The sequence below is a fragment of the Triturus cristatus genome, chromosome 10, assembly GCF_964204655.1.
Source record: "Triturus cristatus chromosome 10, aTriCri1.1, whole genome shotgun sequence".
Taxonomy (NCBI): Eukaryota; Metazoa; Chordata; class Amphibia; order Caudata; family Salamandridae; genus Triturus; species Triturus cristatus.
The window spans coordinates 276,681,463-276,706,539 of record NC_140593.1 but is presented as its reverse complement, the minus strand read 5'-3'; the positions used below and the strand labels follow the sequence as shown (position 1 = coordinate 276,706,539).

The 25,077-nt window shown below is 44.1% G+C and overlaps 1 protein-coding gene across 1 annotated transcript in view; it reads right to left on the bottom strand.

The window, feature by feature from the left end:
- Positions 1 to 25,077, bottom strand: part of CYP51A1 (cytochrome P450 family 51 subfamily A member 1) — an 86,473-nt gene that overhangs the window by 59,987 nt on the left and 1,409 nt on the right. Inside the window, exons 2-5 of the mRNA XM_085631091.1 lie at positions 23,183 to 23,281; positions 13,491 to 13,667; positions 4,121 to 4,247; positions 3,734 to 3,908 (exon numbers count right to left, since the gene is read on the bottom strand). Of these exons, the coding sequence (XP_085487217.1) occupies positions 3,734 to 3,908; positions 4,121 to 4,247; positions 13,491 to 13,667; positions 23,183 to 23,281 (578 nt within the window). The remainder of the gene's footprint in view (positions 1 to 3,733; positions 3,909 to 4,120; positions 4,248 to 13,490; positions 13,668 to 23,182; positions 23,282 to 25,077) is intronic.

Here is a 25,077-nt window from a genome sequence, read left to right as displayed (position 1 = left end):
GAATCTAAAACAAATGCTTATGGGAAGTTTGATAGTGCTTTTGTACGGAATTGTATTTTTTACAGACTTCTTCTGTCAGTGTATTTGCCACTGTTACCTAATGTCAACGGCGGAGGAAAGGAGAGCAAAACAGGGGGGTATGAAAGAGTGGTTGCAAATGTAATAAACTAAAGCACAAATCTTAAGAAGGAATATTCACAATCATTGATATGTTGCATGGATATTAGACCAAACTGAATATATATTGTACCTGTTCACAACTAAGCTCTATCGAGAAAGTAGTTTACATTGGAAGCCAGGTGTGGGTCAGATCAGATATTATCCCTGAAAACCTAGTGCTACAAATGGAAAGAAAATCTCCATCTGTCTACATCAATTTGGTTTTTCTCCTGCAGTTTGCAGCTTTATTTTCAAACATGTTATAGCACAGTTGTGTAAAACTGCGGTCTATGGAGGAGGTTTTGAGATTTTGTTTGCTTTTCTTACAGTTAAAGAGTGGTTTTTGCAGTGGGGATTGAAGGGTCGTTACCTTCCCAAAATACCTCATCTTGTTGATTTTAATCCTGCCAGAGGTTGACAAGAATAAAATTTGTGGGTTTACCTCGAGACAGTTTTATATCTATTTCTGCACTTCTCTTGGTCCCTTCTTCCAGGAGAAAATTTGTTTTCCTGTTTTGTTTAGAGCTACACTTTAGTGTTGAATTTTTGTCTGTCTTCTTCACTAAACTTTACCCTCACCACTTTTCTTCATCATATATACTAAAAAAATTGCGCTCCATCCAAGGTGTTGGTCTGCACCTGGGTGTTTGATGCGGCCCAATGATGAAGCATGACACTACCAAGTGTGTGAGGGCAGTATTAAGACATCCGTTGATTTTCCCACCCGTAGCGTCCATCTCAGTTATTTATGTTTTTGATTGTTTCTCTGTCGTGTGAGATTAAGTACTAGTGAGGGAGTCAGAGAAAGCTTAATCCCTTGTCTCTCCTATCTTGTGTTTTTTTACTCCACCTACCACACACATTCTGAGGAAGGAAGATCTCTAATCGTTATTCAGAATCAAAATCAGCAAGTAGAGTCGGAGCCTCCGGCATTTTGCAATGACCGCTCTCTTCATCCAGCAGGCTTGACATTTTCAAATAGTATTAAGGTGTACCTAGGTAGGCTGTGATTGTCTAGAGAGACAACAGGATCAGCACATTTCATATTTTTCAGGTATGTTATTCTAGTCCAGTTGTGTTGATTCAATAATTGCATGATCAGCAGTATTAGCCCTGAGACTATTAGAACATTTAGAATTACTGGAGCCCAAGTGAGAGGTAGATGTATTCTTGCATAGTGTGCATAAGCGCGAGGATTCCATGCTTGGCACTATATTTATCACAGTAGACCTTGTAATGTGGACGGTAAGAAAAAAGTACTGTTAGGATGACAATGATTGTGTGTGAAAGGCAGAAAGGCTAACCCACGTCCTCCTTAATCTAGAGTCACTAGCAAACTGACTCAAAGAATACATAAAATGTGGTCGCAAAGTCTGTTTCAAGGAAATTAACTGCAGTGTCAATTAATTGTGACAGTGCATCTCACAGACCTGGATGATCCTAGACCTTGAAATAGGGTTTCATTTTCACCACGCATCAATGCACCAGTTGAAGGTAATGCCTTCAAAGATATCTTTACAGGTTTGTGCATGTAGGAAAGCTAAGTGGACTTCCTCAGTAGTGTTGCCGTCAACTGGAACAGTTGACGGCAGAGACTTCTAGAGCAAAATCAATTTAAAAAACAGGAACGGGCAGGTGAAATGGGGCATACTGCCTTTAAAGGATCCTGAACATCCAATATATATGTGAACTACATTCATAAATAAATTACTGAACACATGCATTATTAGATTTTATTGAATAAATGCTACAGGACGCCGAGACTCAGAAGTCCCAATACTACACTAAGCATACAGCTGAACAAGGAGAGATGACAATAAAATAGGATTATCTATTCCCTGTAAAATCAGACACAAATTACTAGCCATGAGAAAACTTCTACCAGTGCACTTTTACTTTGCTCTTCAGGGTCAATAATGTTAGTCACGTCAGGAACTCTAGGGAACATGAAAGCACAAAGGATGTCTTGTATAATTTGTCTACTAATGAGATTTCATGGAAGTTGCAATATGGAAATTTATTTGCAGGAAAAAAGAAAGTACTATGAAGATGCTCAGAGGCATAAGGTATAGGAGCTATTCATGCATTTATTTAGGTTTTCCTGGTTGGAAATAAGTATATTTATCCAGGGTTCCCACCCTCTATGTTAGATATGGATTTAGGTGGCAAATGCAGATAAAGCTAAATTAATTATTTAAAGGCAAAGATTCTGGCCACTTACTCTTACCCATTCTGTGACAGAGCGAGACACCAGCTCATGTTTACCATACAGCGCTATGTAAATTAAATAAGAGGAAAGGAGGCCATTGGTTGTGACACACAACAATCTCCCATGGTCTTGCTAAAAGGTAATGAGGAAGTAGACTGCTGCACTCAAACGTAGAAAGCATTACCCAACGCTGTTGAAATTGATACAGACCATTCTTATTTTAAAAAATAATACTTTATGTCAGCTAACACACAACAGTAAATCTGTAACATATCCAGAAAAGTTGTATACATGGGGATAACAATTAAGCATTTAGAATATACTTGTAGCACAGTAAAATTAAGTGCTACTGTATTGTGACTTTGCTGCCTATTTACATAAAATGCAATTGGTAGCATGCAAAGTATTTAACTATCATTTTACATTTACAGATTAGCTATGTATGCTTTAATCGTCTTCAGTATTGTTGTGGTCTGGATAATGTTATGTTGAGAGTTTGAAATCTCACTAGTAGTTATGGGTCGAATAGCTTTATATGACTGACCTCAAGGGACCCTATAAGTCTTTTGGTCTGTTTTTAATTAGGTAGGTTACAGGAGTATGCCTCTCCAATGTCATCACAACAGGCCTCATCATTTTTGGACCATACGTGGGAGACCACACATCCATGCCATCGCAATTCTATGCTTAGCGACGAGCAATAGCATAGGAGTTTGTTTTCTGATGTAGAGGTGGAATCTTACTCACCTATCCTAGCAGAGTAACAATGAGGGACATATTCACTTGATGGTCAATTGTATAACTGATAAGAGGCATTCTTGAAGTCAAAGGAAAGAGTCCAGCTGAAGTCCACAAAGAGAAGAACGGTGTTCAGAAGAATTATTTAATCACACAATGGGGTTGATTCAGGTGTTGAGAGTGTGAGACTAGGCCCACAGTCATCACTCAAGGGACTTCCCCCCATATATTCCCATATACTAAATACTCTTATTACTGGCATCTAAACTTTTAGTTCTGCATTCTGCCCTATGTTGGGTATAAAAGAAAAAGGATTCCTGGTTCATATAAAACCTATGAATGCCCGATGATTAACACTCAGAACTGAAGAACATTATATATGTTCAATCTTTCAAACTGGGCCGAAACATTTACATCTGTCCCCTGTTTTGGCAGTAACATATCAAGTGTAGTGTTGAATTAATCAGGTTTTAATGATGGAGCAGGCTTTTTAAAACAGATCTGTCCCTCCAGCCCCAAACGTTTCATCAGCATGAACTCTTCTCTTGCAAGGTGAGAAACAAATGCTGTGCAGCAAAATCTGCTCAGTCAATTTTACAATTCCAGTATAGCCAAATCTCACGTTACCTGAAGCTGGGCAAAGGAAGCCAACCTGGCAGGAGCCAAGCTGCATGAGAAAACCCTCCATCTAGATCAGCATAGAGTTGGGCCACCTTCTCATTAAGCCGCTTTCGGATTTCCTTTCCGTGCAAACATCGGCTTGCTGTTAAGATGATTAGTTCTGAAAGAGCTTCAAACAGGTCTAGGAGGAGAAAAACAAGTGAATAGGCCTGTGACTTACTGTAATAAAGTGGATATTTTTCCCATTTCACAGTGGTCACCTGGCTGGATTTTCGCATCACTTTTTTGCTTTATTGAATTGAAAGGAATAACTCAAAAAACATAAATAGGTTTTCCAAAAAACTTGCAGACACCTCAATGGCAATTACATTTTTATATATTATATAAGCTTACTTTTCTCTCCGCTGTCGCCCCACCGTTTGAAGTATTCTATTGTTTCTTCTTCGATAAGGGGAACATGAGTTTTAAACTGAGCAATGTTGAGTCCAGTCTTCAACATTTTCTTCTGCTCCAAAAATATCTGAAAATGTTAAACAACATTAAACTATCCAAAAGGTAAACAATGCCTTCAATTTGAAGCAATCATACAGTTACTCAGAAAATGCACTAGTGTTAAGTCTTCAGTTCGGGTATCTGTTTATACTGCATTCTTGACAGAGTGCATTAAATTGTATGGCCAATGTAAGACCTCTCATTGGGCCAGATGTGCAAACTGAAAAAGCGATTCAGAAAGATGATAATTATTTTTGGAGGGGGGGGGGGGGGGGATTACTAACAAGCAACTGAAAATTTGTACGCAAATAGGCTTGCTGCAAACAATTTGCAAGTCGCACAAAAACAAATCACATTGCAAATCACACTTAGCAGTTGGCAAATTAAGCAATACATGGAGTGACAGACCACAGAAACCAGAGGCCATTTCCACATTCAAACAATGCAAATTAGGAGCACTCCAGTGTAGTGAGGCAGAGATCACAGGAGGCCAGGTCTGTGCAATAGACCCAGCCTGCACAGCGTACCTATACAGGAGGAACAGGGTAACTGGACGAAGCACTTTATTGAGAAGCAGCTCTACATAGTGCCAGAGGATGTAGCTGAAGAACATGGTGGGGGATCTTTGCAAAACAGAATGCATACTTAAGAGCATAACTGCACAGTAATGACCAACATCCAAGAGCTTTTATGCACTTGCTCAACCACACAACAGCAAAGGGTACATGTTTCAAATTGAAAAAGTGCCTTAAGCGCACAAACCGAATGCTTCTCAAAATGTAATTTACAGAATCAGTTGAGCTTAAGAGATACAAAGGACAATCATCCCAGTATACTTTAAATATTTTAATATTCGTTTAAGAAAGAAATAGGAGAAGAAATGGAGAGCAGTGGAGGTCCCAACGTTTGGGGATTGGAGGACTGACCTGGATTGGTGTGTGTAAGCGGAACAAACGATTTATGAGAGTAGGGGATTCGCACGAAAATGGACAAAAGTCTGGGAGAAATGGAATAGCTATCAGGGTACGATATGTGACCGGTTGACTGTACATGATCGGGAGCACAAATCACTTTTATTGGGGGAGGGGGAGCTGAGGTGGGGGGGGGAAGAGAGCTGGTAACTTAATTATTATTAGCTAATGATCATGACATATCTGATTTGTGGGTAACCTGTCGGTCTATTTTGCATTATGTATCCTGTAAATACAGATGGCGTGTTATTGTTTCAATAAAAATATTATAAAGAAATAAATATGAGAAAAACACTGGAGTAGCGAGGAGGAACACTGGAAGAATGTGCTGAAACATGTGTAGGTTTAAGTGCCTATTCACAAACTGCATTTTGTAGTACATTTAGTAGCACTACAACAGTGCTACTCATGTACTACTAATTGTTGTTCACAAACCTACATGTGAAAGTCTACGCATCCACCTCTCCTATCTTTTCTGTGCGGAGATGCAGCAATCTCTGCTTGCATATGCCAACGTTTCAGTAGTAGCTGTGGAAGGGATGGGGAAAGGGACAGAAAATGGGGAATACTTACAACTAAGATTTCATGCAGGAGGCCCTGGTTCTGCTGCTTCTGAAACCGGATAGGGATCCGGTGGAATTGGGGGCTTATAGTCCCCCTTTGATGATAAATATGGATGTGAAACTGGTGGCTAAGCCATTAGAGAACAGGCTCCTTCCAGTGATTACTTCCCTGGTGCACTCGGATCAGTGCCGATTTATACCAGGCTGGAGTATAGAAATGAAATTGAGTAGCTCCACCTCGTCATGGACGTGGTGGCAGAGACCAACCTAGAGGCAGCCTAGGTGGCTTTGAACTTAGAAAAGGCTTTTGACATACTGGAATAGTCTTATATGTGTGCAGTGCTGAAGCCCATGGGGTTTGGTTCTAGATTCCGGGATTGGATCTAATTACTATATACAGCTCCGGTGGCCAGAGTCAAGAAGGGGGCATATAGTTCAGAACAGTGGCCTATAGCGTGAGGTACTTGGCTGGGCTGCCTGCTTTCCCAACTGCTGTTGCACTAGCGATGGAACCTTTGGCTTTATGACTCCAGGAACATATGAAGGGCTGGGGTATAGTGATAGGCAACACAGCGTATTTAGTGTCCATGTACAATGACGATACCTTGGTGTACCTTAACAGTCTTAGAGAGAGGCCATCCCAAAGCTGCTCCACAACCTGCAAATGTTTGGGAGCGTGTACGGGTTGGAACCTAACAAGCACAGTACCATTCCCACTGGCAGCATATGCTTGGCTACTTCCAGCGAAGCTGCAAGAGGTCAGACTGACCTGGGAAACTGACTAATTTCGGTATCTGGGCATACACAATGCGCACTCAGATGAACGCCAGCATACAAACAACATTTGTAGGGTACTTACAGGGCTAGAGAACTCTATTACATTTTGGAATAGGCTTCCAATATCAGTAATCGGGAAAGTGGCATTGGCAACCTTGGCCATCCTCCCCAGATGCCTCTACACTCTCCAGCATTCTATTAACAAAATCCCTCGGGCAACATTCAGAGAACTGGATAAACTATGGATTTCCCTGGTATGGGTGAGCAAAGGTAGCAGAGTACAGTTGGTTCACATCAAATGGGGTAAGACAAAGGGAGGTCTAGGACTACCGGATATGGAGCTACATAATATAGCCGGTCAACTCCATCATGAAGCTCAGTGTTGCGAGGAGGGGGAGAACTGGAAGAAAACTTGTGCTGAGCAGTTTGACTGATACTGATAAGCTACACTATTATTTAATACAAGGCCAGAATCAAACCATGAAATTACCAGCTATAGTTCAACGAGTAACTACAGCATGGGGTACGGCAGTCGCCAAAGTGATGCAGAGACCACCGTTTTCTAAAGCACTGCCTTTGGAGTGGATCAAACCATACACATAGCCCGGGACATGTTAACAGGGCAGTGGCAAGAGGGCGGTTGTCTCTCTCTGAAAGATTTATGCCCAGCAGACTCCTTTATCACATTTGAGGAAGAATGAGAGACCTTTGGGGTAGGACGAGGCCAATTTCTTCAACTTGCTAAATTGAGTAACATTGCAAGAGAATTCTGGACAGCATTTCCCAACAAACCCAGGGTGTAACAGGGAGTAACCAACACCAAAAGCCTTGCCTGCTACAGTAATCTGAGAGAATCCACATAACAAAGTCATTCCCTGCAGGCTTTCATACAGAGTGATAACGGACCAAGCAAAGTTATTGGCTGTCTAAAACATGAGGAAAATAGTTGCGGCTGCTATTAAAGGACTCGGGGGGCCAAATCCCAGAGCCCTGTAATGGCTGCGACAAAATTAAATAAATAATAAAAATTAAAAAACACAGAAGTCAGAGTATGGACTCTCTAGCCTTTATGGGCCAAGGGGCCAATTTTTTTAACATACTTTCAGAGCCATCATGGTCACGCAGGAGCCAGCATGGCGCCCTTGCGCTGCGCTGATCACTGTGCTTCTGAAGAAGTCCCACAAGGAAGAATGTTGAGGGGGCGTGGGAGGGTGGTCTATGGCTGTTGGCTTCTCACAGGGGCTTGACCGCCTGAGGAGAGTTGGGCGCAAGGGGACAGGGTTTTTGGAGTCAAAGACAAACAAAATATCTCCCCTTTGTGACACACACTTAATTGTATAGGTCTATTTCACAATAAAGCTGAACTTCACATGAGAGGGATCAGGAAACCATGCATTCACTGATACAGAGGAAAATGGTATGGGCACAGTTTAAATTCACAAAACATGTATTACTGCTTTCACCGCTTTACTTGATGTACCTAGGGCAAGGACAGTTGCGCACTGCCTAGAATGAGGATGTGTCCCTCTGAGTCACAGAAGAGGCCCCGGACCCCCTCATTTTCAAGCATAGGCCTAGGCCTGTTCTGTTAGATTTGTAAAGCACACTATCACCTGCAAAGGTATTCTGGTGCTGAGCAAGAGTGTGCCTGGATCTGCCTATGGAAGGTTGGTTAAAAGCTGGGTCTTCAGCTTCTTGCTGAATGCAAAAAGAGAGGAGGATGCTCTAATGTGGAGAAGGAGGCCGTTTCACGCTTTAGTTGCGATGTAAGAGAATGCCCCTCCGCATGATCTGGTTCTGTGTATGCGTGGATGTGTAGGAGAAGGAGTCTAATGGAGCGGAAATGTTTGGGTGGTTTGTGGAAGGAGATATGACTGTTAAAGTAGGTGGGGCACATGTTGTGAAGTGCCTCCAAAGTCTGTGTGAGGAATCTTAAATGAGTACATAAGTGTATCGGGAGACAGAGTAGCTTCCTGAAGAGTGGTGTGAAGCGAGCTGTGTGTGGGAGGTTGAGGAGGAGGCTATCTGCCAAGTTCTGGATTACTTGTAGTCTTCTAGTGAGGTGCTTAGTAAACCCGGCGTAGAGGATGTTGTAAGGGACAGTTTTTTTAGTGTTGCTTGGAAACCATTTGAAGATCTTCTACAGCATCTTCAGGGTGTGAAAGCAGAATGCAGTGATGGAGCGGACTTGTGCGGTCATGTCCAGTTTGCTGTCGATGATTGTTCCGAGGTTACTGGCATGGGTGCTAGGTGTGGATCAGAGCTCGGCCAGCCAGCAGTTGGAGTCCCATGGTTAGGTGTTCTTGCTGAAGATCACTACTTCTGTCTTGTCGGTGTTGAGCTGGAGACAGCTGGCTTTCATTCAGTTAGCAACTTCGGTCATGTGGGTGGTGAATTTATTTCTTGTGTTGGGGGGGGGGTCTTGTCTAAGCCTGGGCAAAGCACTACGCTACGCTCGCGTAGTTTGCGAAGTTTGCGCTACTTCGCACTACGCGAATTGCACGTAGCACAGTGCAAACACGCGTAGCGTAGTGCTGCAGTCATTTTTTGCTTGCTCGCGGTCCTCAACGGCAAGTTGGCGATAAGCGAGCGACAAGCGAGCATGCAAAATGACATCCCTGCGAGACTTTTTCCTCGTTCGCGATCAGCAACATCAAGTTGGCGATCGCGAGCGTGGAAAATAAACCTCCCGGCGAGATTCTCAACGCGAGAAGGTCAGATTTCTCATTGCGAGTGGTCGCGTATGCTCGCGACCGCTCGCAATGAGAAATTACCAGTTCGCGTTGAGAAAGCTGCTGCTCGAGTAAAAATCTACTCGAGCGGCAGAAAACTACAGCTCGCACGGTGCAAGATGCCGTTTTCAATGATTGCACAGTGCCGATTGCTTGTCCGCACTGTGCAATCATTGAAAACAACATCTTGCACAGTGCGAACAAGGTACTACGCAGTTCGCGAAGTGCTTCGCGTAGTGCGAACTGCACTTTGCGTAGCTTCGCGTAGTGCTACTTCGCAAACTATGCCCAGGGTTAGTCATGTCTGAGAGGGACATTATGAGTTGCGTGTAATCAATGTAGGAGAGAATGTTGTGTATGGGAAACAGCCTTTACTCTGAAGTTCTTACCTCGCATAACATTTACCCTGCATTTTTTAAACTGTAAAGACTATTGGCACGCAAGTCTTTACAAGTCAAAACTTTACCACGCATTTGAACAGTAGGTGGCAGTGTTTCTCAATGTGAGGCACTTTATATATTTTTACAGGTAATTGAAGAAGCATTTACAATGCAATAGGTCTCAGAACTGTGAGTTTTGGAGCTACTGGCATTGCAAATGGCAATGTCTTTAAAAAAATGAAAAGGCATTGTCATTTGCAATATTAAAAGCAATACATGTCGCATTGTATAGCGCGGTGTCCGTGAAAACGGCATTGCGCTTATTAAACTAAAAAAAAAAAGAAAGAAAAAAAAAAAAGTGTTGTGTCCCTGAAGCGAGCGCCGCGCTCATGACTAAAGTTAATTTCAAAGGCATTTTTCAAGTGCTTCAATGCCTTATGAAGTTAAGCACAATTGAGGGGAGGGGCGGTGATGGGAAGAATAAATAAACGGTATAATAAGGTATACCCCTTTCCCATGCATCTGTTTTGCCCTCCGCCTCAGGAAGCCCATGAACAATGAAGAGCGCAACTCTGGGAAGTTTGCTTTGGGATGGGGGGGAAGGGAAGGGATGAGCGGGCAGGATTTCTAATCAGGCGCCAGTAAACAAGCTACCAGCACACCCTCCTACATCATGGGGAACAAAGATGGCGTGGGCCAGTCCAGATGGGCCGTCCCAAAAGGTGACAGGGCGGTAATAAAAAAGCCCGATTGCTAATCACGAGCCAGAGTTTAGCCTAAACAATGACGCCAGCCATTTGAAAACAGGGGTGTGGTTTAAAGTCCCCTTCTGAAATATCGATTACTATAGCTCTCGCAGAGCGAGCAGCGCAAGTGCGCTGCAACGCTAGGCGAGACCTAAAAAGGGGGTCCCCCCAAAAAAAATAATTTGTCCCAATCCCATAGACGACAAATGTAATTTGTTCCAAAAAAAAAAAAAAAAAATTTATATATATATATTACCTAATGGCGGTCGCCAGTAGGTAGTTATAGTTAGGACCCTGTTTCCATAGGAAAACCGCAACATTCTATTTTGAATAACTTTGGCGCCGGTCGATGAATCCTCGCGAAATTTTCAAAACTAATGGGGCGCTACGCTCCGCTCCTACCCTGAAAGTCTCGGGGGGATTCGTCCAGCGGGGGCTGAGAAAAAAGGGGGGTCCCAAAACAAGACACAGCTACAGCCCGAACGGCTGAACAGAGTTATGTGAAATTTGGCAGAGAGGTAGTCTACAGGTCAAGGAAGTGCCTTTTGTAGGTCTCGTGTAAATCTGTTCAGTAGTTCCTGAGAAAATAGCCTTTAAATCAATATATATATCTGTGGCAGCTTACGGTGCGCTTACCGTGCGCTTACGGTAAGCTTACCGTACGCGTACGGTGCCGTGCGCGAGCGCGATTCTGATTGGCTGTTAGATCTTAGTAAGCATTTGAATCGGTCGAAACCAGGAAGTGTCGGCCGCCATTTTCTCTCTCGCACTCTGAGGGGAGTGGAGGAAAAACAAAGTCGGAAAACAGTAAAAGAGGCTTGCTAGACAGCTCCCAACCACCCAGTCATGGTTATGGTGTCCCCAAAGAACCCACAATGCCAAAAATGTAATTTTTTTTATTTTCGGAAAATCGCCGATTACGCTTACCGTACGCGTACGGTAAAAAATAAATTAAAAAAAAAACAATACCCACGTTTTCCACACCCCGTGTGCAAAAGGTGCCCGAAGGGCACCTTTAGTGCATTGCATAGTTATAATGAAGACAATCAATAGATAACCTTTAACAACGATGCGCCTAATACGGCCTCCGTGTGCGGACGGTGCGCGAAGCGCATCGTGCGTACATGGCCCATCTAGCGTAACGTGGGCACGCGGTGTGCGTAGTGCACCGCGTGCCCACCGTGCGTGCACGCCACTAACTGCGTAAAGTGGGCGCGCGGTGCGCGAAGCGCACAGCGTGCTCACTGTGCGCGCACGGAACGAACTGCGTAAAGTGGGCGCGCACGCCACGAACGGCGTAAAGTAACTTAGCATTTAAAAAACCGTACAAATTCACTGAAAAAACCATAGGTTTCACACACGTTATAGTTAGGAATTAGCATTTAAAAAACCTTGCAAATTCACTGAAAAAACCATAGGTTTCACACAAGTTATAGTTAGCGGACATTTTACTGATAAAAAACCATTGAAATTCCCCCGTTATAGTTAGTGCAGGCAACTATAACTCACGCGACCGCAATCCTCTGCTGATGACATATGTGTCTTTATGAAAAAAAAATATTTGTAATATATGTATAGCTAAAAATTTATGGAAGAAGACATGGGTAAATAAGTGTCTAAATACAGTATTAGCATCAGCAGAGGATTGCGGTCGCGTGAGTTATAGTTGCCTGCACTAACTATAACGGGGGAATTTCAATGGTTTTTTAATCAGTAAAATGTCCGCTAACTATAACTTGTGTGAAACCTATGGTTTTTTCAGTGAATATATATATATATATATATAGTTAAAAACGTAATTTTTGAACAGTAGGTGGCAGTGCTATACTGTGAGATGATTTTTCAGTAACAGTAAGAGTGGTAAAAGTATGCATGGTGAAGGTGTTTCAACTGTGAGCGAATGTAAGGCGTGATAGTGATACGAGTAAAATCTGCGATGTAAAACCGTGCGTGGTGACGGAAGGTATGGTAATGTCATACAGCTGGGGTTTATGCAAATGATGTTGGCCAGAGGAATCATACATGCTTGAAGCACTCTGCAGATACGTTTGCAGGGTTTTGTAAGGTGCCAGTTCTGTGTCCATGTCAGGCCAGCATGACACCAGGGGAAAATACAAGTCAGCATTCCAGTTCACATGCTGGGGAACTCAGAGCAGGAGTACATGCATATTTATCATGCAGGGGACATTTACATCCCAAGAAAGTGGAAGATGTCTGGAAGAAGTTTTAGAAGAGCAGCAGTATGCCTCCTCAGGTAAAAAGAAAAAAAAGCAACAGTATATGGGACTTAGGATGAAATAAAATTATTTTTATGGATTTCTTTTTTTTTAAGTAAACACCCTAAAGTAAAATATTCATATTTATTATGTAGTAAAAAATATATAAAGTTATGTACAGAATTTAAATTGGTTATTTTTTAAACTAAAGTTATTTATTTTTAAATTAAAAACTATTAATAAAATATTTTATAATAAAATAAAGATCATTTTCTTTTTATATATAATTTTAACTTTTAGATAATCTTCAAGAACTCAAAATAAATTAATTTATTTTAACATTATTTCCTATGTGGTGTTATTTGAAGTCCTGTCTCTATTATTTTCTATGGGATGGTGTTGCAGAACCAGTGGCTGGTCTTGTGTGGTGTTGGATGTAACGTTAGGTCTGAAGCTAATGTTTTGAGCCTTTTGTGGCTCCAATTACTTTAGGAGTGTGCTTTTTGCGTAGGAATGGGCTTACTTTTTTGTGGGTGGGTGCATAACCCTCATACGCATTCCTAACCGTCTCGTAACACCTTAACCCCTCTTTATTTATTCATAAAGCCCTCACATTTAGTAGAACGTATTCTCCTCATTCAAGGAACTTCCCCGTCCCATCCACATTTACTAATAAAAAGTAGGCATACATATGTGGAGATTTCTGCACATACAAGATAGGAGAGACTGAGGCGCAGACCTCCGCATGCAGGTCTGTGAATAGCATTTTGTGGAACTACAAATTGCAGTTTGTTAACGATCCCCATCCTTGTATGGTGACTGTCCCAGATACTTGCAGGCATGTAGGTTACAGGTTTTATTAATAGTGCACTCTGTTGAAACTTACTGGATTGGGGACATCATATGCCACACCCTTGCCAAAAACCGGTGTTGTCAACTTGGAGTAAACATCCTCTGCATTCAGATCTTCATTCTTACTGTTAAAGAGCAGAGTGGCTGCATCGCTGCCGAGAAGATAGGTGAAGGTCTTTCCCACCATGGTGAAACTAAAAACAGGTCCGTACTGAAAAACACACAAAAACAGAAGAGCTCAGCAGTGACAAAATGCTATCTTCTTTACAGAGCATGGGCATAGACAACCAAGGTATTCACAGGTGTTGCTTTACACCAGAGATGTGTGTATATGCACAATACACTTATTGGCCAGCAGATGCTCTTCCTTATACCTATAAGCTTTAGAAGTAGACCCCGGATCACAACGGGGAAGGAGACGGTGAGAGATTTCTGTAGAGTATGACAAGATACCCATATTGAATAACCAGTATTAGATAACTGTTCTTTCTAAATATTTGACTATGAGAACACCTAAATTGCACAACTAATGTCACAGGCAGATAATGTTTTTTGTTTTTTTTTATTTTATTTATGATTTTGTCATACATAATAACAGTAAAACGTATCAAACATGTAGTAAGCTCCAATTGTCTCATAGTGGTCTCTCATATACATCGTCGTATAGGCAATCCATCGAATAATTGCATTTTGTATAGCATACATTCATTCCGTAACAGAGAAATATAGACGGTGCTACCATAACATAGTTGGAGTTCCAGAGGCAGATGACTATCGTTATGCAATATTATCGCAGGCAAACCCCCCCAAAGGGCCCAGTCCATCCCCTTACAGGCACAACTAATATTTACCGTGCACCTGCGCGACAGCGATAGTAAACCAAATATAAATTATCACAAAGCAATCACTCAGGATCACGGGGAATGGAGTCTGTCTCCCCCGAGTTTTGTGAAAGAAGATACCATTGCAATGGGCCCCATATATATCCTTTGGTTTGGATGTTCTTGGGAGTGTCTCAGCATATGTAGTCGTTTTCTCTTGACAGTACATCAAATCCGTTAACCAAACCTTAAATTTCGGGGCACGACCCCTTACCCATCTGCAAGCCACCCTTCGTTTGGCCAATAGTAATGAAATAGCAAGGAATTTCCTGTATGATTTGGGTACCTTTGCTACATACCCCAGAAGCGCTACCATGGGATCCCTCACCAGTATGCTGTCTATCATTGTCTCGAGTGCTCCAAAGACCCGCTCCCAAAACTCCTGCACCCCAGGACATTCCCACGCCAGATGCAAGAAACCTGCCCCAGGCCTCCTGCACCTCTCGCTCCTATCGTTATCCACTAGCTTAAACCTGTATTTTTTGACAGGCGGGTAATAGAGCCGCTGCAGAAATTTATAATGGATAACCCGCAGCCTACAACTGGCAAAGATTTGTCCGGTTTGGATGCAACAATACCGCCATTGTTCATCTGGTATCTCGTCTCAATTCTAGTAACTTTCACTTGCGTGCGTATGCAACGGTATAGACCCGAAACCAGGTGTTTCTCATCCGTGGATCCCAGCAATTGGTGTAATGGGGTGAGACTTGGAGGTTCCTTTGGAAAGTCAGGGACCACCGACCTCATCCACTGTCGCAGGCGCACGTATAAGAACACATCAAGAGGCGTAGGCTGTATCCCCTGGAAGACATGATCCATGGAACGGAATAGTCCTTCATGAAAGAGGTCTCCCCATGTGCTAATATGACTGCGCTTACATAGATTGAGAAATCCTTTTTCTTGCAGTAGAGATATACTAGCGTGATAAGATAGTGGGAGTCTAGAGGAGTACAGGAAGGGCGAGGCGACAAGCTCGTTTATCCGGTGCCACGCATCGACTGTGCCAGTAATCATGGTGGGTGGTGTTGCCCAGGTACGAATAGGGCCATGTATCATGTCATTCAATGGGATAGGGTCTGCGAGCCAATCTTCTACTGCCACCTGCGGCACATATCTAGGGGGATATATCCAATAATAGGCATAATGCGCCTGTGCGCTCAGAAAATAGACCTCGAAATCTGGGATGTCAAAGCCACCTTGATCGTATGGCTTTGTGAGTGTAGACCATTTGAGTCGTGGCTGTTTGCCTCCCCAGAGCAATCTGAGTAATTCCATACGTAGAGTTTAAAAAAAAAATAAGACCCAGGGTGATAAGGTATATTTAGAAATAAGTAGAGGAACTGCGGCAGTATGATCATTTTTATGAGGGATGCTGGACCTGCAAGTGAGAGAGGTAGGGATATCCAACGTGTGACATTACTAGACAGACGCGTAATGGCTGTGCCATAATTGAGCCGTATCGTGTCCTCTCTGTCTCTAGCCACCTGTATACCAAGATATTGGATATCTGTGTCACACCACTCCAATGAAAAGTCAAGCTGAAACGGAGGGACCGCCGGCGTGAGAGGAAAGACCTGAGATTTGCCCCAATTAATTGGGATGCCAGACAATCTGCCAAACACAATGAATTCCCGTAAAAAGGGATTCATGTTCTGCTGGGGATCCCTAATGTATAATGTCACGTCATCCGCATACAGCGAAATCAGGAGCTGATGCAGACAACAGCGGAAAGCCTTATCTTGGTGGCATTGACAAAGCCTGGAGGCCAGTGGCTCAATCGCTATGGCGAATAGGAGTGGGGACAACGGGCATCCCTGCCGGGTACTCCTAGAGATGGTAAACGGAGGAGAGGAATGGCCATTTATCAATATCTTGCCAGTGGGTTGATGGTACAATAATCTGATCCAAGATATATAAAGGAGCGGAAAGCCCATACGCTGCAGCACTCCGAATAGATAGTCCCACTCCACAGAATCGAACGCCTTGGTGGCGTACAGGAATACTACAGCTAGTGGGAACTCGGGTGCCACCGTCTGAATCAACGAGAATAGAGTGCGCAGATTATGAGTAGTAGCTCCACCCGGAACAAAACCTGATTGGTCAGGGAGTAGGAGTTTGTCCATCAAAAGAGTCAGGCGTATGCTAGCACTTTAGCCAGGATCTTGGTGTTGCAATTTATCAATGACAGGGGCTGGTAGGAGTCGCACGATCTAAATGGTTTTCCTGACTTCAGAAGAGACGTGACCATCGCTTCCCTCATCGAGGGGGGGGGGGGGGGGGGGAGTATCCCAACTCCAACAGACTCATCATACACCTCTCGGAGCACCGGTGCCGTGATATCAAAATATTGTTTCTAAAATTCGGCAGGAAGCCCGTCTGATCCCGGTGCCTTCCCATTCTTCAATTGCATGATTGCTTCCCTGATTTCGTCTAACTCAAAAGGGTGGCTCAGAAATCCCCTCTGCGTGTCGCTGAGCCATCCTAGTGCCACATCCCCCATGAAACCATCCAGATCCACCAACCCCTCTGCCTCTGCGATGTATAGAGCTGTTTATAGTGGGCAGTGAACGGCTCAAGTATATTAAGTGAATCTCGCTGTATCTCCACTCCAATCTCTAATATATGTGTTGTGAAGCGTGGACATCTGGTCACTTCAGCCAACGCTTTGCCCGGTCGCTCCCCCTCGCCATACCTGCGGGCTACCCAGTAACGCCCCTTAAATTTCACCTCCCTCAGTGCAGTGTCTGTATACTCTGATAGCTTTTCGCGGAAAGCTTGCTGCACCTGACCTGTTTCCCCCCCCGTCCCATCCGTCCCTCCAGTTCCTTCAACTCCTGTTCCAGTTTCCTGATTGTCCTCTGTATATCCCGAAGCACCCCAAAGCTCTTTGAGATGCAGTACACCCTTATGGTAACTTTAAACGCTTCCCATATAACCTCAACGCTGTCCACTGACCCCTTATTTCTGGAGAAAAAATCTTTTATTTCTTCACCTAATTCAGCTTGGAAAACTGCGCCTAACAGTGCAGTAGGTTGCAACCTCCAGTGAGGTCTAGGTTTGTCATATCCTGGTGGGGCGAGTGACACTTTGACGGGGCAGTGATCCAAGAATGTCCTGGCTGGATGTGTAACATTACAAATGGCGGATCCCAGCCCCCTTGAAAGCAGACAATAATCAATACGTGTCCATGTTCACGTCACATACTGGAAGTGTGTTCCCTCCTGCGCCCCTGGGTGTGTGTATCGTCAGACCCCCCTCCTCTAATACTCCCTGCAATACCCCTTGTGAATTGTTGTAATGGTGCTTAGCATCATTAGACCTGTCCTGAGCTTTATTAAGGGCTACGTTAAAATCACCGCCCCAGATGATATGGGTGGATCCTACATTCAGTATTTTGCCCCATACAGTAGTAAAAAACTCAGGGGTGTCCACATTAGGTCGATAGCAATTCGCTATTGTGATCGACTCCCTTCCAAGTCGCCCCCATACAATGACATATCGTCCCTGTTGGTCATCTATCGTGCCCGCCAGCTCAAATGGGGTCTGCTTTTTGATTAGTATGGCTGTACCTATTGCATATGTGGAATAAGAGGAAAAAATCCTATAGCTTGCCCATTTACTGGCGAACGTCACTGGGGTCCTTGGGTTAAGGTGCGTCTCTTGTAGCAAAGCCACTTGTATCTGTTGTCTGTCAAGGTAGGCCAAAATTTGCCTGTGTTTCCTCGGATCACCAAGGCCACTGATATTCCAAGATAGCACCCTCAGTATGGATTTATCGTCCAGCACCATCACCACAACCTATTAAGCCGTAACAAATGTATTGCGAGATCACATGGCACCATATGCATGCAATGTGAGAGTCATTATACTGAAAAGCATACCATGTTATTCTTGTTGTAACATTCCTCTACCCATCTCCCCCTCCCACTGACGCATCCCAATTATGCCAGTTGTCCACAACCCCCCCCCCCTCCCTCGACCCCCAAAACTTAACTGCAACCAACATTGACCCTGCTCCTTCCCAGAGCAGCAGTAAAGAAAAATCAATAAGAAAAAGATACATTAAAAGTAAAACACTGGGGTACACCCGTTTGGGGGAACGCAGCTGGGTGGCCCACGGGTACCTCTCGCCAGTCCAGGTACCTTGCATCGTTGAACATGTCCCTGAATAGGTTGCGAGGGTGTTCGGCTGCCTGCCAATTTTGTGTTCCATTCTTTATCAGCATCATCTTCCGGGTCGTACTTCTCAAAGGCACGGTGGATTGTTCCGTGAACGTCTAGTGCACTGTAGCCAGTACTACATTCATGGTGCATAAGAAAAAACTACAATCAGAAAGTTGCGCTCCATAACTCCTGTCACTCAACGTCCGATGTTGTTGCTTGAAGCGAATCTTCCACTACAGGCAACGTCTTCTTTTGTTTCTTAAGTTGCTTGAGGAATTGCTTGGCTTGTTGAGGCTGCGTGCAGAACGTTTGAGTCCCCTGATGCGTGATCCAGAGTCGGGTGGGATAAAGTAGAGCATAGTCAATTTGGGCTTGTCTTAACTTTTGTTTGACTGCAAGAAATTTTCGACGTTCCTCTTGGACCTTTATTGTGAAATCCGGGTACATTGTGAAGGGGACCCCATCGTAATGCAACTGTTTTTTCTCCCTGGCCACCCGCAGAGCCACATCCCTATCTCTATAATTCAATAGGCGCGCAATAATAGGCCTGGTCCAAGCGAGCGGTGAGCCCTTTCCACGATGAAGTGAGGAGACAGTAATTCAGTGCCCACTACCAACAGCTTTTCAATGTACTCCTCCATTTTGCCGGTATTGGTACTCTCCGGAGTACCTAATACGCAAATATTGTTCCTTCTACTTCTCGCCTTTATGTCCTCATTTTTGGCCGCTATGACCTTCAAGAGCTTTTCTATTTGTGTCGTTACACCCTGCACCTGGTTTGTGACATCTTCAACCTCCGAGATTCGGTGTTCGGCATCTTTTATGCGTGTCTCATGACCCTCGATTTTCCGCGCTATGGCATCCATTCGTGATGCCATTGTGTCCATCTTGTCCACGATGGTCGCGAAGCCCTGCCGCACCTCTGAGAGGATCGACGTCACATCATCTCTTGGTGCTACTTGTGATCCCAGTTGCGGCCCTTTTTGGCGTCGAAAGTGAGCCGCGGCTGGCGCGCATCCACCTTCCCCATCGCAGCGCCTGCGTCCGCAGTAGCGGATATGTTGCGACCTGGTGTGATGACAGTAGTTGTTTGCCAAACTGGCTGGAGATCCTGGCCTGATCCCCTTTTTAGTGCGATAAGCAGATCTGCACCTTGTACCCCTCCAGCTGTATGAAGCTTGGTCACAGTAGAACTTGCGGAAGAATGTGGTGCCCTGCTTGCTAGGTCGCGCTCAGTAGTCGCCTCTGTTGTGCCAGGGCAGGTGGCATAGACGAAGCACCTTCTCTGGCCTCACGTTACTGTCCAATCGTCTCCCTTTGGCCCACTCTGCGCCTTCCGCCCTGCGATGTAGTCAGCGCTGTAGCAATTCACCTTATGGCTTCACTGAAGCGTGTTATCCAGGAGTCTTGGGCAGGTACTAGCCCCCGAATATATCACTGTGCCATTCATGTTTCACTGGAGTTAATTAGCAGTGGAAGTATAGCAGACCCCCAGATACCTCCTAAGAGGGGCCTACCAGGTAGCGCCTCTCTTGACACTTGCCTGCTTTGCAGAGTTGCCGCAGCTCTGGGCACCAGTACCCGTCAATTCCGTCCAAGCACGGTGTTGGCCGGCAATCACCCGGCCCGACAACACCCCCCGCCTCCAGCCAGCGGTTATGTCAGGGCGTCTCTCACCAGGGGGGGCATTCAGCGCTCCTCGTCCGCCGCCATTACGCTGCCTGGGCCTGCGCGCCTCATGGACGCCGCGGTGGTCGCGTACTCGCCTCAGCCCAGCAGCAGCTCCAGGGTCACTTCCAGCACGATCCGGCCGCAGTCTCGCAGCAGTGATAGACACCTCAAATCACAGTTAATTAGCAGTGGAAGCAGAGCAGACCCCCAGACACCTCCTAAGAGGAGCCCGCCAGGTAGTGCCGCTTCGCCACTTGCCTGCCTTGCAGAGTTGCCGCAGCCCCGGGCGCCAGTACCCGCCAACTCCGTCCAAGCGTGGCGTTGGCCAACAGTCACCCGGCCCGCCAACACCTCCGCCTCCAGCCAGCGGTTATGTCAGGGCGTCTCTCACCAGTCGGGACATTCAGCGCTCCTCGTCCGCCGCCATTACTCTGCATGGGCCTGCGCACCTCGTGGACGCCGCGGTGGTCGTGCACTTGCCTCAGCCCAGCAGCAGCTCCAGGGTCACTTCCAGCACGATCCGGCCGCAGCCCCGTAGCAGCGATAGACGCCTCAAATCACTGTGGATATTTGCGAGACTTAAACCGAGTGCTCCGTACTTGCTGAGCTGCACGATTCCGTAGTGCACGGGCAGATCCCTTCTAGAGAACCAGGATAATTGTCAGATTTAAGCGCCGAACTGCGGGAGCCTTACACAATGGCGGCCAATCCGCTCGTGCGCCACCTAGCGCCCCCATGTCACAGGCAGATAATGTGTTATGGTTATTGGTATGTTACTTTTTAATTGCATTAATCAGATAGACACACAGGATGTGCATGCAAATACCATGACATTTAAAATAAAAGTCCTTTTTAAGAGAGGGCTCAAACCAAACATATCAAAAACATTTTGGATTAAAAAAAAGCTGTAGCTTGACATTTTTGACACGTAAAGTAGTTTTGATTTGGGTGCAAAGCAGGTTGTTAGTCGTTTTGAAAAGGATGGCCCTGGTTTAAGTAATATGATTAGAACAGTGTTACAGAACAAAGAGGGCCATCTCATGTAAGGATTCCAATCCAAGCATGGTGGATGTGAACCAAGAAATGCTCAATTTGTATAGTAACAAAAACTGAATTTAAAGGCAATTAAGAATAAGCAATAATTAAAAAATATTTGTTGAATTTAATTTATAGCTAAGAATGCGCAGGGAAATTGATTGTTAGAATGACAAATAGCAAGAGCTGCTCCGGACACTATTTGAATCCCATAAACTGTGCCTATTTTACAATATTCTTGAAATTGTAAATCGGTCAAGTCGCATGGATGATGGTTAAAAATGGCATTTGAAAGCTCATGTAGGAGTTTTAACGCCACTCAAGAATATAGAATAATTAGTGACCCACACCAATAAGTATAGCTTGTCTTGTCTGGGTCTTGCTTGCAACTAAATATCTTCTGGCCTGCATTAGTCACTTCCTCACCCTTCTCATGGTTTTGGCGTCCGAGTTCTCAGCTCCACTGCTGTGTTCCCTTATTTCTGATGCCTCTTTTTTTATTTGTATTTTTTATTCCTGATCATTACTGCCCTTGAGTCTTCTTACAGCATGTTTGTTATGGTGTGACATACCAGGCAGCCTTCACAAAGCTAATTTCGAACTCACAAGCGCAAGTAGCCTTTTTTAGGTGTGAAAACCACTTTTGCAATTGACAGAACTTTGTTTTAAACTCATAAGCATTTACTCACATAGATGTTTCTCTGTGAGTAAATTTCCTCCACAAAGTGCGGTGTGGGTGTTCCAAAATGGGCATGTCCTGACAATTTGTCAACATGCACCAAATTACGCTTTTGTGGGTATTTACATTTTCAACATTTCTAATCATAGAAATGTTTGGTGATATACGCATGTTAAGGGCAATATGAAAAATGTTCGAAAGTACCCATAAACGGACGATTTTGTGCGACTGTAATGCATTTGATAGGGCCACCTTTCCACTTGAAAGACCTCCTTGGTCGTACCTAACCTAAAATTAGCATTAGTAGATAATTCGCTCATAATGGTGTACTTTCCACTGCCTTAAGTGCACTCTACGCCTCATTCTCCTAATCAGGATGTGGAATGTCCAGTTTTTCACACCTGTCACCCCTAAGTGCAAATTATCTTGTGTGGGCCCTTATCTTTAACATTCTGTTACATTTGGTCTGTGACTAGGCCCCACTCCATCCCCCTACCGCAGGTAGGTTGCTAATGCCATTGCTTTTGGATGTCATTTTCAAATCAGTCCCTTCTTCACGAAGTTCGTTAGTTACACTATTTATCAATAAATTGATGTGCACCAACCCTATAATCATATGTAAAAGAGTGCTATTTTCCTTTCTTTCGGGACAACCATAATTTGCATAGATCAAAGCTGTTAAATTCTATTGCCTCAAGACAAAAATAAGTGGGAGGATGTCTACCTACTCACACATTCACAAGGAGGCATTGTCCAAGAAGAGCCACTGCTGTCTTTTTTAAAATATTGATGAAGCCATGCAGTTTAGAAGAAAAAAAAAATCTATACCCAGTTCTTCGCTGCCAACAATCACCAACAATAGGCGTTCTAGAAAGTTGCTTTGTTTGCTGACGACTGCTGTAGTTTTGAGATATATTATAACATCATTCATGGGATGGCCTGTTTAAAGCCATCGTATAACTGCTTCTTCTATTCCCCTCTTCACTGTAGAAAACAGCCAAGATATTGAGTAGTATACAATGATGGGAAGAGATCGAATAAGTTTAAAGTGAGGTTATCGTCAATGGCAATCAACAGCTTGCTATGCCCCTGGTTCCTGTACCCCCACTGTAAAGAGCAAAAGTCCCATCTGGCTACGTAGAGGAGATGGTGTCCAGCAGTTACTTTTTCCATACATTTGTTCATAAACAGTGTATCGGTTTGACATTCCTTACTGTTTGGCATCTATTTTGAAGCAACCATATCTACACAAGGACAGAAAATTAATAATCAGAATGGGTAAATAACACATCTCACCTTTTCATAAGCATTTTCAAGAAATTCGATAGGGCTCTTTCCAAAAGCGACTGCATGTCCCAGAAAAGGAACCGGAGAGGAAATGAAAGGCGGGTAATTCTGGAAAGAAACAAGATAAAAGGATCAGAATGTGCGGGAAAACAGAAGCAGTGTTGATTTTAAAACCAAGAGCCAAGGCAGGCTCCGTTACCATTACATATGTGCCTTTTCATTGCCTTTTTCGTATTATAAAACCCCTTCTTTGAGTGTGCTATATAAGAACAATGACTAAAATGCAATCGTGCTAAAAGCGAAAATCTACTTGTGGTATGAATGTAAAAAGTGGAGTATATAAATAAATTTCCCTTGGGACTTAAAACCCATAAAGTTAACATCTTGAGTTCTCCTTCCCAACTGAGATGGAAATTGATGTGCGCTATTCTGGCACCACATAGCCTTTAATGTCGAGCCTAGCGGCAGCATGCACTGCTCGCTCTGTGAGACTGCTGTAGTAGAGTATGGGAGAAAAGCCGCACCCACTCTCCTCCCATATTTTTCATTGGCTTGTATCATAGTCTTTCGTAAATGCTGCCTTCAGATTCGTTAATAGGCTTGTTAGTCCCTCCTTAGTACGGTCTTGTCTTCATTGGTAACCTCCCATAGTTACTGGACCCTTTACTTCGGTTGTTACACGGGACCTGTTATTTAGTCTGTAAGCACTAGTTACTTTATTGAGTTTCTCTTACTGCAGGCCGGACATGCGCTGCTTCAGCCGAAACAGCTTGTGTTTTTTTAAGCAGCACGGCCTGCCCATATCACGGGTGCCTGCTTTCAATCACTTTAACCCGGCATTATCTCGTGTCTGTTCAATCCCCCCCCCCCCCCCCAAGTAAAATGGATTTGGAAATGATCAGCGAATTAAGTCGTGTGAATTCCAGGTAGCTCATAATCGTGTGCTAATGAGCTGAAGCGGACAACAGCACATCTGTTTACATGTCATCTGCAATAAAGCCACCTGACGGGTTTTTTTCAAAAGCCTGTTTTATTAACACCACCACCAATCCAATACCACCACCACCACCAATACCACCACCAATACAAATAGCACCACCACCAATACCAATACCTCAGAGCCTCTCACTCAATAGTAATAGCAGGGGCACTGTACGAGGCCGGAGCTGCAGCCCAGACCATCCCTCCCTCCCTCCATGCCTACCATAAAGCACAGCCCGCCCTGCACCAGGAAGTGAAGCCAGGGTCCTACGACAGCTGGAGTAGCAATGACATTACGCACACTCAAATCACGAAGAGGACAGGAAATAATCCCCCCCGCTCTTCCACCGAGTCACAACAGTGTAATCACAGAGAGAAAGGTGTTGGAGTGCTTTGTTAGTGTTTATGGCTCGGATCAAATGTAACACTCACTTTACAATTTGTATCACTTACATATCTTCTTCACTGCACTATTTATCACTACTTTGAAGGCGTCGCAGGCCGATCTCTTCCTCTGATATTTACAATCTAACAAGCGGTCGAGAAGGCCCTTTATTGCAATGCAATAGGTCTCGCATTTGCGAGAGTTTAAGATATTAGTATTGTAAATGACAATGCCTTTTATTTGTGTTTTAAAACCCAAAACATAAATAATAGGCATTGTCATTTACAATGCCAATAACTCAAACTTGCATGAATGGGAGACCTATTGCATTGCAAATGCTTGTTTTTAATGCAAAAAAATGGCAAAAATGTGCCCTCAAACACATGAACCACAGAGTATTACCACTAAAGATAAATGTCCTCCTATGGCTAGGAACAAAACACTTCACCTGCACACTCCCATCACCTCCTGAAGAACTTTGCACATCCCTGGTATGATGAGCAAGGATTTAATGTGAGGGATTATTCAAACTGTTGTC